This window comes from Cataglyphis hispanica, chromosome 1 (genome assembly GCF_021464435.1).
Source record: "Cataglyphis hispanica isolate Lineage 1 chromosome 1, ULB_Chis1_1.0, whole genome shotgun sequence".
Taxonomy (NCBI): Eukaryota; Metazoa; Arthropoda; class Insecta; order Hymenoptera; family Formicidae; genus Cataglyphis; species Cataglyphis hispanica.
This window is the reverse complement of record NC_065954.1, coordinates 16,365,541-16,379,804: the sequence shown is the minus strand read 5'-3', so window position 1 is coordinate 16,379,804 and position 14,264 is coordinate 16,365,541. Positions and strand designations below refer to the sequence as shown.

Here is a 14,264-nt window from a genome sequence, read left to right as displayed (position 1 = left end):
TATATGATAGCCGATTATTTATTTAATATTAATTCAGTATTTTGCAACTTGGGAGACATATTAAGTTGGCACATTTGAGCAAAAAATAAAAGAAACATTTGTAACGTCTATAAATAATGAAGAATATATATATAAGATAATAATTTATTTTTATTATTTATTGAAGCAATAAATAAGATCAACTTTATTCATAAACTTCCACATTTGTAGCCTGCATCAAATAATAATATAATTAATTCTAACTAATCATAGGTAACTAAATGATAATTCTTCATTATTTATAGGCGTTACAAATGTTTCTTTTATTTTTTGCTCAAATGTGCTAACTTGATATGTCTCCCAAGTTGGAAAATACTGAATTAATATCAAATAAATAATAATCGGCTATCATATATGATAGATATTATCGTTTATCTACGCTTATCTCGTAAGAATAAGAAATAAAAATTAGATATACATACGCGCAGCGTTGTTGCTCCGCACAATTGTAATAAAAATTAAAATACAAGCGACATATGTCTCGTAATTAATTCATTATTGAATAATCATATTTATTATTGTGTTGTCTATATATTATATGGTTTGCAAATAATTTTGAAATCTCTATATACATATAATATAATTAATCATAAGTATTATAATTATTTCACATTCATTACACTCTCACTTATTCATAATTTGAGCATTAATTAAATATACCTAATTTATTATATATATATATATATATATATATATATATATATATATATAACTTGAGCATTAATTAAATATGCGTGGAGTATGTAATAGATTTAGATATGGATAGCCACATATTTATGTTGTATATTATGTATATGTCATATCTTATTATATAATAGTTAAAATATAATCTCATTCAAAATAAAAAATGACTTACATAATTAGAGATGCAGGTATATATGTAGGATATATCGTATAAAATTCAGCATTTTTATCGAAATATAAAAAATCAAACAGTTAACGTTTAATCAAGCGTTAAGATAATAAAACAATCAATGATTCATGTCGCAATATCGAGCTTCTGTCCATTAACCATTAATTATGCAAAATGATCATGAATATAATAGCGGATATACATGCTCGTATTCTATTGCAATAAAAGTTCTTTCATTAGCGCTGATGAAATTTTCTCTAACTGAACATGCATATATACACATTTAAAAAATTTGAATAAAGTATAATTTTTGATTTTATTTTGAAGTTGTATTCTATATAATTTTTAAAACTCTCGGAATCAATTAAAAGAAATAAATCAGTTAAATATTATTCGGGACTTGTAGCAAAAATAAAATTATCAAATAAATTATTTTATTTATTGTATATCAATGGAAATAAATACGTGAATTTCTAAAAAAAAATCAGAAACAATATAATCTAATGGTATCTAATAACGAACAATGACAATCTTTTACCATGTCAGAGTTTGACGGATCGATCTTTTTATAATCCAGTATGGTATTTCGCGGCAGATTCAACGCTGAAAATAATTGTTTACAATGGAACCCGATGAAAAATAAATCACGTTAATATAAAGTCAACGCGCATCTTTTAATCCCATTAGATTAAATGGCTCTTTAAACGGCAACATGAAAGCATTACTAATATAAATGAGATATTACAGCGAGATAATCCTGTTAGAGTTGTACGCGCGTTTGAAAGTAAATTGCGCGAATAATCGCGTACATTTATCGCAAAAAAAGATTTAGATAAGATTGACAGGGACGAACGGTTCACTTTAATTAGAAAATTTTACAGAGTCTATGAGCGTATTATGTCAAACGATGTCACACTGAGTTAGTCAATGCACGCGGTATCAGATCTCCGTATACGAAGGGACTCCCAAGTACATCATTGCAAGGGGAACCCATTTACTCTGATCGCCACAGATCTCACTTCCTAATCAAATTTAATGGAGAAATAAACGAGGGGGAGATATATTATATATGTCGCCGGATAGTCGTGGCCTGCACCCGATCGTCCTTCTTACACTGTCAGTGCGTAGTTGGCAGTACACGTTAAAGGAGACAGGGTACCGTACGCGTTTTCTTTTAACAAGAAAGCGATAAATATCCGTTCGTCAGGGTCAGGTACGTATAAGCGCAACACGTGAATATTTTTATAGAGAATGCGAAGAGTTCAAATTTATTTCTGGTATTCTGCCAGAAATGTACTTCCGCTTTTCTGACGCTCTTTATACGCGATCGCGTATAATTAAGTCATCGCGAATCGTTAACATAACTCAAGAAAAAGTTGAAGTATCATCGTCGTGAGTACGAAATGCATATTTGCAATGATGAAAGAAATGTCTCTTAATAAGTTTCGCCGAAAATTTAGCAAATGAATAGATTAATTAAATTAATCTTGCTCATATTATATTATACAATATCAGTGTACAACTTCTACGAAAAAAATATGTGCATAATTTTATCTAATATGTAAATATAAACATGAATAAATAATATAATTATACACTAGAGTCTGTATTCTCCTTATCTAAATATAAACCATGTGTGTTTAAATGTAAATGTGATTTCATTATTGTGATGTCATTTTTTACCACACTCAATTATAATAAAATATTATAATTTATAAGTGAGTTTATGTATGAAACTCTAGTCGTATAATTTAATATAAGTGAAACATTAATATACAAATAAAAAACGCGTTACTCTTTTTATCAGCGATTAAACTGTGCATAACAATCTTAATATTATAAATATTTTTTAATTCTACGCAGTAATGCCAACCTTTCTAAGTTCGGATCGCAAGGAACGCGATGCATATAAGCGACATGCCAATAATAACCACTGCTGAATACCTATGTTTAAACGCCACACGAAAGTTAAGTCGAGACGAACGCACGATTTGAATATATTATAAAAATAATTGTCCAAATTATTTCATTAAATTTGTTTCAGCGGCGATGAAATATAAAAAAAATTTTAATCTTTTAATTTAAATTCTCTTAATTTATTATTGTACAAATTAGTAGATATGATAAACACCATGATCAAACAAATTGTAGACAGTGGTGCAAATACTGTTGCTAAATTGTCGATTCGAATCATTCAATCAAAATCAATTCCTACGCATTAACGATCAATTGAGCATCACGTATGCACCACGGGACACATACAATCGCAATATCATTAATATGATATAAAAGATAGCTGATACATCACGCTGCTTGTCATCTACAATTTCTAACTAATTAATTTGGAATCAATCTTTTTCCAATAAAAACGGAGTCCTCAAAAATAAAATTTGAAAAATGTGAACAAATAAAAGATTTATTAAGATAATTAATGTTGAATGTAAAATCTCGTATTTAAGTTTATGTAGATATTCAGTTTTTTGACGTTTGGTTATCTAGATAATTAATTTTGAAAATTAAGCGGTTCTTTCAAAACAGTATTTTACATCATATCTTTGACAGATAAAAATTTAAAACTAAGAAACTTTTTCAAAGAACTTTTAGATGAAGTTTCGGTAAATCCGAGACACTGCATTGTAGTAGCGTTTGATACAACAGAATATTCCCAATTGTATACATTGCTAATGCAAACTGATAAATCATCGAATGATGGCGCGTTTATCTAGGTGCTCGATATCTCCGCGCAAATCGTCAAGCAAAGTAGTTATCATTGCGTTATGATAAATAGAAATGACTGAATATGTCGATAATCATTCACGACAGTGATAAACATATATTGTGACGCGCAATGCATCGCAGTCTCGTGCGAGACGCGATTTTATCCGCCGTTTACAGCGCGTCTCGGCATTTTCGGTGACGCATAAATTTCATGGTTATTTATGTCATCTCTCACGGGCTCAGGATCACAGCATCCGGCATTTGCGCATATAACGGATACGGCAGAGCAATAGAAGCAGAACGAGGCATTTCGCAGGTGCAATCAAGTGTATACTTTACTTTGTTCTGACGCAATGCACACGCGTGTATAGATCTCGTGTGATACGCGACAAAGGCATTATTTGCATCCGCTAATCGTTGAGCTTGTTCCGACAAATTTTCGCTCGCATCAAGCGATCGCGATCGCAATCACACTTGAATGTTAATGGCTGTAGATATTAGCGCTATTAATTTTTATAAATTTCGACAAAATTCTTTTCAATACTTATTCCAATTGCACATTTTTCTAGGATATATCTTGAAATTATCTTAAATCTAATCTTAAATCCTTCCCTCTTTCTTACATGATGCATGCAAAAACATAACAAACATATCTTAAGCATTTTGTGCGTATCTTTATTTTTTAATATACGATAATTATTCTATTTAAAAAATGACTGATAATGATTGTATAGAACAAAGTATTAGCAAAAATTGCCTCTTTCAGGTCTTTCTAATCATCTAATGTGAATTCATTACATAAAAAAATTAATAGACTATATACAATAATAGAAAATTATTTTATTTATTGTCCTAATGTTCCGCCTTTTTTTCTATCAAACATAAATTTTCTTTAAGATTGTAAAAATTAAAAATATTAATAAAAATTAATTTTTTTATTAATAGCCTTTTATGGCTGATCAAGCAGGAGTGATTGATTTATTTTTAAAAACAGATCCTTTGCTTATATCCTTGATTTATAACTGTACTATCTCTAAAATGTTCGCATTTATACGCGTTTACGTATCACATCAGTATGCATCTAATGTCTGCCTAGTGCATCTGTCTAGTAAACAGTTTAATTCTTGCGTGCAATCTAATGTCAATATTAGCCCGTAAAATAATTTCAAGGAGATTCGAAACTTGTACATGCCTTAGAAAACAGACATTGACAGACATTGAGTAGATTGATTCTCGAGTTACTAGAACATAACAATTCAACCTTAATTAGTAGATACATATGTAATATTTATTTTAATATATATCTATATATTATTCTCTAGCAAAATATTTATTTAACAATCTTATAAGTAAACTGTGAATTATTAGACTAATTCGTTATATGGTACATTTCTCACGATTATTTAATCCATTTTGAAGCGCTCGTGAATCAAATTTCATAAAGGATCGTATTACATAGTCGAGGACATGTTACTCGACACGTGCAAAGACGTTCAATACGACTTTAATAAATAAATAAATAGCAGCTTATAAATTTCAATTTATCGAAAAAAAACTAAAATATCGGAGAGAATAGATTGCAATTTTTTAATATTTTAATCTCTAATAATTTAAGACAATTTTTATTTTTGAAACACAAAAAAAATTAATTATCCAATTAATATTATTAATTTTTTTCTGATATACAAGATATTAAATATGAGTAATAACAAAACAAATAGGACTAAGATCTTTGGTGTTACTATAATTTAATCTTTGTCGCGCGATACAAGGGATATGCAACTGCATAGATGATTCGATCGAAATTAATAACATAAATAACAATCTTTTCGTCGTCTCATCGTCGTATAACAATCTTTTTCATTGTTATTTTTACCATACTTATTTTCTTTAATTATTTTATAATTAATTTTTCAAATCTCAATTTTTTTTTTAGAAAGTCCATTTGATCAAGGATATAATCTGATACGAAGCGCAGTATCTAATAAAAATAAATACATTAAATTTTCAAAGAACAAACTGTTACGTTGGTGTTTTGATATCTTTCCTCTATTTTTATTATACAAATGAAGGGGTGTGTCTTATCGTGTATCAGAAAACGTTTTGTTTTTGCTGAGGTTTTATTCACGTAATGAACGGCATATGCATTCGATAGTAGATGCAATAGCAAAAACACAATCCTATTAACCGTTCACTCAAGGCCATAGTATTCCGCCTTTAAAACCGACTTATCAAAACATATAGTGTGTTACGATCGCGGTGAGATAGATTGCTCTTCATGCCGAAGATACTTTAATAAATCACAAGCGCGCCTTAAGACAACATGATAAAATTGACCTTCCCAATCTTTATTTACGATTTGATTAAAGTTAAAATCAAATATTCTCATTCGAGGAATGTGCGCTTGCGGTTATTTTTATCGAACACCAATTTCATTTAATTGAACGATTCGAATATCGAATATATGAGCTCCACGCGATTAAATTCATGGCCATTCATGGCCACTATTTTTCATTCTTCTTTTCATATTAGTATTTTCACGCAATTCCAATATATTTTTTCGACAGCAGCAAAATATCTTTTTCATTAATTTTCTATGTAATCTGTTTTATTTGACATATTTTTTCCATATTTTAATTTTTAGTAATTTATTACAAGTGTAATAAAAGAAATTTATGTAAAGAATGATGGAATAAAGTTATCTCTGAATATCAGGATATTTGATACATCAGTAGATATACGATATCGCAGCCAGAAGCGATCGAGATCGAGTTTCGCGTCATTCTAGCACCAAGCTAAAAACTCTCAACAAAAAAGAGACGATGCTAAGAAATTAATATCGTATATGAAGATATAACAAAAATTGCAGTAGTTTATTGGCATATATGTTTGGATCCGTTATAAGTATCTAAATATATAAATAAATAAATATGAAATATAAATAAATATAAAATTATTTAAGGCTTTCCAAAAGGATATAAAATTTCCTCTCTGAGAAAAATTTTATTCAATGATCGGCCTGGAATCAATCAGAAACACTCAAAAAAGTTTCGGAATTGCCATCGAGTAAAATTTTCCCCAGAGAATACATTTTGGAATGTAGCTTAAGAAAACAAAAATTAGCATCGATCTTAACAAGAGAAATATTCAAAGTGATAAATACATTTAAAATATAACGATTTACCCTGCTTTTCAAAGACAATTTTTCAAATAAATTTTTCTAGGGTTCCCGTTCCTCGTACGAAAAAAAAATTTACCATTCATTGACCGTGTTATCCCCTCCTTACTGGTCGAACGTAAAAAGTATTACAATTAGATATTCGTTCAGGATTCGTTAGCGCATCCGGTTCGAGAGAACCTGAGAGAACGTTCCATGAGAGACTATATTTCATTGTCGATCGTTTATCGATAGTTTCACTTATCGAATGTCACGATCAAAGGACGCAACCATCGTGATGATTCGCAATTCTTGCTGCATCTCCGCGCGACGTAAGTTAAGTTGCTAGACGATTGGCTCGTTAAAAGCCGATCATTTGCACCTAAAACGAATAGTTTTTAATTGCATTTAATCTGCAAATTATTGTAAAAATGATCTTTTTTTTTTTCTCCAATTTTTGTTGCAAAGAAAATCATTTTTTGAATGGATTTTAAATAAATTTACATGTTGATGACGCGAGATACTTTATATAAACAATTTTCTCATTAGATGTTTTTGCGTGTTTTATGTAAATTGATTTGCGCTTTTCCGAATTAATTGATAGCGAAAGAACCAATAAATCTTATATAATTAGAACAAGAACAGCCTTAATTTAATTATTCCCGATCCATGCTATGTAGTCTCCAAGGTATTGTCACCATTTTATTTGAGATACAACTATACAGTTACAATCATCAATGACCTTCATGCCGATAGATCAACGGGAGTGACTAGTCGTCATTGTGTTTGACATGTCCCGTTCTATATTTGAATACTCGTATATGTACAATCGTATCGTTGTACGGAACGTAAACGACCTCAACGCAAAATGTCGTAAAAATCTATAGACAAAATGATATATTTATAGACAATAATTTATAAACAAGATTTTCCCATATCTATCTATAGCATATCGATTTTGCGATGCCCGTACATAATGCAAATTATAATACTAGGTAGATTATTGTTAGCGACTTTATTAATGTAATGATGGAACAATCGTCAGCGATTCGAATAATGAAGCGATATTAATTTCATGTTTTCTATTCGCTCGTTAAGCACAAGGAAGTGTCGATTCGATAAGACCAAGTCGGATCCCGATTGGATGAATCTATTTGCAATATTTTCTGTTTTGTTTCAAGAAACACGTGATAACAAGTGCAAGATAAATATTAATTTTCTGTTAATTTAATTGCTTTTCGATGTTAGATAATGCCTAATGTATACAAACAATAAGACAAGCACAAGTTTGAGTGTTAAAAGTATACGGACCAATTAATATTCATTATTTCTTATAATATGCGCGATATTATATGCGATGTTACGTAAACAGCAAATAGACATTATTCAAAAATAGAAGTTATTCTTTGATTTTATATACAACACGTGATGTTACATTTTTCTATAAATTCTAATAAAATTGCAAACTGAATTCCAAATCAAGTTGTCCTGGAATATTGATGGAATATTATCTTGCATGCAACGAGAATCACGCACTAAACTCGCGAAATCTATTCTAGCTATAAAAATATTTAATATTAAATTTTGTATATTCTAATACTATAAACATGCATATTCTAATAATATAAACGCAAATTAAATAGACCACGTATTAAACATATAAAATATGAAATGTTTATTATTTAGAAAATGTTAAAAAAATTATTGTTTCTCGATATATCTTTGAAATTTTTATTTAATCTCTTATGTTCTCAATGTTATTCAAAGAGACGCAGATCTAGTTTATTATTAACAAATTGTAGCAAATGTATACGAAGCATTAGCATAATTATACGATGATAGTTATGATCGAGATATTACTGATAAATATGCTTTGATATTAAAATGTGAACGGAGGCGTTTACCAATTCTAAGTATCCTAAACTATATATTGCTGTCCCTGAACCTGTAAGCACTCCTCCTGCCGCTATTACTGAACGTATATAAGATAAACGGCATGCTACCACAATGCGTAGTGTTAGATTACCACTGTATTCAACGACAGCAGCTGACAGCGTTTTAGCGCTTAGGACTTGCTTCCACAAGCAATTGTTATACGCAATTTACACAACAACGTTTTTCACGATCAAATAATTTCTGAAAGTTATTCCATACTTCATCGAATAAAGAAGTGTAATAAAGTTCGCGAATCTCATATCATTCATCATGGAGGAAATACGCGCATCAAATCTGGTTGATGCGATGTGTATCACCAGCGACAAGACCACTACTAATTTCATGAAAGAAACACCAAATATTACGAAATACTCGGTAAGAAGATAGTGGACCAACTCAATAAGAAATTCAGAAGCGAATTAAAATAATTGAGATCAATGGAATTGAACATCATATTGTAATAGTTTAAAATTTAAATTTTCAAGTGTAATAATTTAATTAATTATTGAAGCATACTAATTTAATTTAATTATGTGAGATTTTTTTAGAGCGAGATTCGATATAATTCTGGAGGGTTTTTTTACTCTTGATGCGATAGATATGGAAAATTGTATTTTAAACGAATTAAAAATCGTGGCGTCGCATCAGCATAATTTCAATTCGCAATCGTTATAATCTTTATTATTTACATTATATGTATACACATCGTTTCCTTTGAGATTTCACTGTTTTATTTTGGATGAATGTAGGAATCATCTTTGCATATGCTTATCGTATCGTACATTTTACACTGTAATTTGAAATCACTAAGACTTTTTAAAAAAATTAAATCATATTTCTATGTAGAGAAAAATAGAGAGAAAGAGGAATATATTTTACTCGTTGCTCTTCATGTGATGTATAAAAAAAATGTTCAGCGCGATGATGTAATCATTTTCCCACGACAATTGTCGTAGACATAAGAGATTATTATGCAGATTATTAATTACACTGAAAGAAACTAAACATAAGATCTCTTAGTGCAAGTAAGGATGCGCTACCCTTGGCGTGACGTAAATCAAATGACAAAGGCATTCTTATAGAAACGCAACGACGCATAATGCTTAGGTACCGATTACCTTAATTGCGACCACTTCGATTGGTCAGCGCCTGATATTCTACATAACGAAAAACATGTAAGAAAGAGAGAAATAGCTGAAATATTTTTTATTAAAAAATTTGACAACACTATTAATTCCCAAAAAGATACAGAGAATTTAAACAACATATACGATAAATTAATAAAGGTCGTTTAGTTGATCTCAGTATTCCAAACATAGTGGTTGACACAATGTCAGTTTGACATTTCGATTTTTCTCTTTCTACTTTTTAATTATAACGTAAGTTGCTTAATCCTATTTTTTTCTTTGTAACATGACTATCATTATTTATTGTATTGTAATTTTAGTTTCACTTGATAAGGACCAAAACCATATGGTCGAAACGTCGTGATATAATAATCAAACAATAAATTGCCAGTTTGGTCGTATAAACACTTGTTTATTTATTTCGAATAATATATATACGCAAATAATAACATTCAAGGCAAAGAAGTTTTACACGTTTCACATTTATATTTTGAACAACATGTCGCAATGTTACAGTAACAATGCAAACATCTAAGAGACAAAATGCATAATTCTAAATTCTCAAAAAAGAATGTCTAAAAGTAAATATCATGCTATAGAAATTCATTAAAGTTTCCCTCAGATCTCTGTATTGTTCGCGAAGCTCGTGCCAAAACGCACGTTGTACACGCAAAAGCGATCTTATTGACTCTTATAAATCACTGCCTAGAAGTAGATCAATGACGAATTAGAGCACTGAGTGACGTTGACCGCTCAATGAATGATCAACGTCATAAAATGCGATAAAACAGCGTTGAATAAATGGAAATGTCACACGCGCATCAGCGCCGACATCAGCGTAATAAGCTGGAGAATACTCCCATTTATAATTATGTTCTCCGAATCCCCGATCTAAGAATTATAGTTTTTCATATAAATCATGCTAAAATTTTTATTGTTATAATTACATGCTGTACGTCTCGATCTATTCAATATCCCATAAAGTATAGTTTTAATTAAAAAAATCTTCATTTACATCATATTTACATTTATATTATCTTTACATTACATTGGTTATAATGAAAATCGATACTGATTTGTCATATAATTTCAGGATAGGATATCGATTATTCGATTCGTCATAAAATAATAACTTCAAATTTTTTTTTAATAATTTCTAAATATATCAAATTCTAATTATAAAAATTAAAGCAATGCAAAAAATATATCGTAATCTCTTTTCCTATAATATTAAATAAATTTCTCTAAGTCTCATAATTGCGTAATATCCATAATTTTGCAACATTCTTATTTCAGTTAGCCGATTCGGCCGACGGATTGAACAGTGATATGGACTATCACATCGAAATAATTAACAAAGACGATAAATTAAGGGTGCTAAAATTCTTGAGAAGGTTCTTCTTCAGAGATGAACCGCTCAATCAGAGCATTCAACTGATCCCGGAGGGCGAGGACAGTACTTGCGTGGAATTGGAAGATTATTGCAGCCATTCGTCGTTCGAAAATAATTTGAGTCTAATGGCAGTTACTACGAGTGGTGCAATTATCGGTGTCCAGCTCAATGGTAAGATCGCAACAACAATTTTACCATTGGATTTTTCAATTTTTCCTAAATAAATGTTTATTCATACGAGAAATGCTCTACGAAACTTCTCTTCATTTGTAGACACATTTTCTCTTTCAATCTTAAAACGAAAACATTGCAATTATAACTATTTGCAATAAATTTCAAAAGAATTTTTCATTTTCTTAGAAATAAATTTTAGCGAACACAAACAATTTTTTCCAACTATCCCACAAAAGTTGGAATTATTAATATTTATTCATTAAAATTGTTCTTGCTTTGATTTTGCTGATATCATTAAAGTGATTGAAATTTTGCAATCGTCTATAATATTACATTAAATATTACTTTTTTTGTTAATTTGAAGTCTTATATTTGCGATCAAAGAAGCATCAATGTACATATGTACTCAATAATGTATAGAAAATAAACGTTTATTTTCATCTTTTCTTAATATGCACATGTCTCGGTTGAACAGATATAAAAATTGCCACTTAATTTGAGATCTATCGCATATGCAAATAAACTCAGAAAAAAAATTGAAATCCAATGGTACTATTCGATGTTACGTAAAATATTACGTAATATCTCGAATAATCTCGAGAGTTATTAATCCGATATTAATTGATTAAAAAAAGAATTTTAAAAAAAGTAATTCATAATTACCGTGATTTTTATGCTAATAAATATATATTTAGATGCACGTAAGACGCGCAAATAAGCTTACACGATATTCAAAAATTAGAATTGGAAATTATGCATTATATATACGAATCGCTCTCTCTTTCTCTCTCTCTCTCTCTCTCTTTCATGCTGACGATATCACAAAAAAATATTAATAAAAAATTTATTCAATTAACTGATATAGATAATAGTTTAGTCAACGACATAAAAATAGCAACAAATTAAAATAATTATTTTTTAATTAAAATTTATATTTTTTCAAAGTAATATATTTAAGTAATATATTTAAAAAAGGGAACATTTATATCTCTATGTGAAAAATAAAAAAATATTATGTTTCCAAATTAGAAAATAATATCAAAATTAATAGTAATAATAGTAATAGTAGATTTATATATTATAATTTTTATAAAGAAAAATATTCAAGAAAAATATTAATTATCTGAACATCATCCATTTAATCTCTTATGATGAATAATTTCATTCTATAATTCATAAAAATATGATATCACGTAACACATTCTCAAAGAAAAAGAAAATATTTTTTCTCACTAAACTAAAAAGGTAGTTATATATCTATTAGAATCGTAGAACGATTTGCTTTTTTCACTGATATTTTTTTATCATATCAAATAATAATAAGATTATTATTATAATTATTATTATAATTATTTAAATAATTTAGAATCGAATTTTTCCGTTTTTAATAGAACGATCGAAACATTTTATTTCTTCAACTGAATTTTTTGTATAAAAAATAAATTATTATATTTTAAACTGAGAAAGAATTAAATCATCCTATATGAAAGTATAATATTCTCTCTCTCTCTCTCTCTCTCTCTCTGGACTTTTAACGTGTACCGTTGCCTGTCTTATCAATTATGCGGTTGTTAATTTAATTCATGGCTTTTCTGGTAATTAATAATCGTCGTTAAAGTAATATGTAACGCGCACCGTAGTTGTACACTATATACATAAACAAGACTATTTATTAAAATGATCTTTTGACTTCATTTTTAAAATTTCATATGAGTAATGAAATCCAAAGAGAACTAAAAAAAGTATTACATTGAAAACATCACGAATAACCGCCAATGAGTGTACAATGATCTATATCACGGGAAAAAGAACTTTTAATCATCAATTATTAACTTAATAGTCGCATATTAATGTCTATTAAATGGCAACGATGATTCTGTCTATTAATATATGTTACATTATCGCAATAACATGCATTTAACATAAATTACTTATATGTAATTAAACAAAGGATTAATCTTATTTTTTCGCTATAGGTAAAACAGATCCTCCATCGGATGAAGAGCCAGAATACATAAAGTCGTGCAAAAACCCAAAATTTAAAAAAATATTGAAATTATTGCATCATATAGACAAAAGCGTGAACGTGAATGGACAATTTCGAGATTTAAATGTCTTGGAGATCAAAATACTCTCAGTAAATACAAATTGGAGAGGAAAAGGCATTGCAAAGGCTCTCATAGAAAAAGCAATGTGAATATTGTTTTAATAATAGATTTAGAGCGCAAAATGCAATATGAATGATGCATTCAAATGATGATATATTTTTTACTTATCTATCTTTACAGGGAAATTGCAAAGGAGCAAGGATTTCATTACGCTAGAGCGGATTGCTCGTCCTTCTTCTCCGGCAAACTTTGTGCACGACTTGGCTTTGACGCGATATACAAACTCAATTATAACGACTACGTAGATGAAGAAGGAAAACCAATCTTTTCACCTGCTTCGCCTCACACAGCAATTGTTAGTTACATAAAAAAATTATAGAGCAAAAAAAAAAAATTAAATTAAAAAGTTAGTCGTCGAAATTAATAACAGATGTGAGTTCAGTTTGACAAAAAAAATATTAATGATATATAATTGATACATACATATAAATATTCGCTGCGTTATATCTTTTCTTCATGGAACAAATATCTTTAAATGCACATACAATCATAAGTAAAAAATAAAATATTTTATTAAAATTGTTTCAAACATAATTAATAGAATAGGAAGCACATTCTATACTTTTATGTATTGTCTGTTATGTATTTAATATTATATATTATATGACACTTTCAATTTTTTTAAATAAATAAGCACAGTCTAATAAAATAGTAATAATAATAAAAATAATATGAAGTTATATATCTCTCTTCAAAAATC

The 14,264-nt window shown here is 28.9% G+C and overlaps 1 protein-coding gene across 4 annotated transcripts; it reads left to right on the top strand.

Moving 5' to 3' along the window:
* The first annotated feature begins 1,829 nt into the window (after positions 1-1,829).
* LOC126848806 (arylalkylamine N-acetyltransferase 1-like) lies at positions 1,830-13,994 on the top strand. 4 transcript variants are annotated; one of them, XM_050590046.1, is made up of 4 exons: positions 1,830-2,105; positions 11,126-11,393; positions 13,373-13,589; positions 13,685-13,994. In XM_050590046.1, the coding sequence occupies exons 2-4, from the start codon at positions 11,159-11,161 to the stop codon at positions 13,881-13,883; spliced, it is 651 nt and encodes a 216-aa protein (XP_050446003.1). In that variant the 5' UTR covers positions 1,830-2,105; positions 11,126-11,158; the 3' UTR covers positions 13,884-13,994. The 4 variants fall into 4 exon arrangements, with proteins under 4 accessions (XP_050446003.1, XP_050445994.1, XP_050445985.1 ...); XM_050590037.1 differs by lacking the exon at positions 1,830-2,105 and adding an exon at positions 3,780-3,926; XM_050590028.1 differs by lacking the exon at positions 1,830-2,105 and adding an exon at positions 8,769-9,077.
* Positions 13,995-14,264: the final 270 nt, after the last annotated feature.

Bases quoted from the DNA above. Each gene is read 5' to 3' on its own strand.
- LOC126848806 (XM_050590037.1), top strand. From the start codon at position 3,822: ATGGTTATTTATGTCATCTCTCACGGGCTCAGGATCACAGCATCCGGC. The intron at 11,394-13,372 runs GTAAGATCGCAA...TTTTCGCTATAG, and splicing joins TATCGGTGTCCAGCTCAATG to GTAAAACAGATCCTCCATCG. The intron at 13,590-13,684 runs GTGAATATTGTT...CTATCTTTACAG, and splicing joins GCTCTCATAGAAAAAGCAAT to GGAAATTGCAAAGGAGCAAG.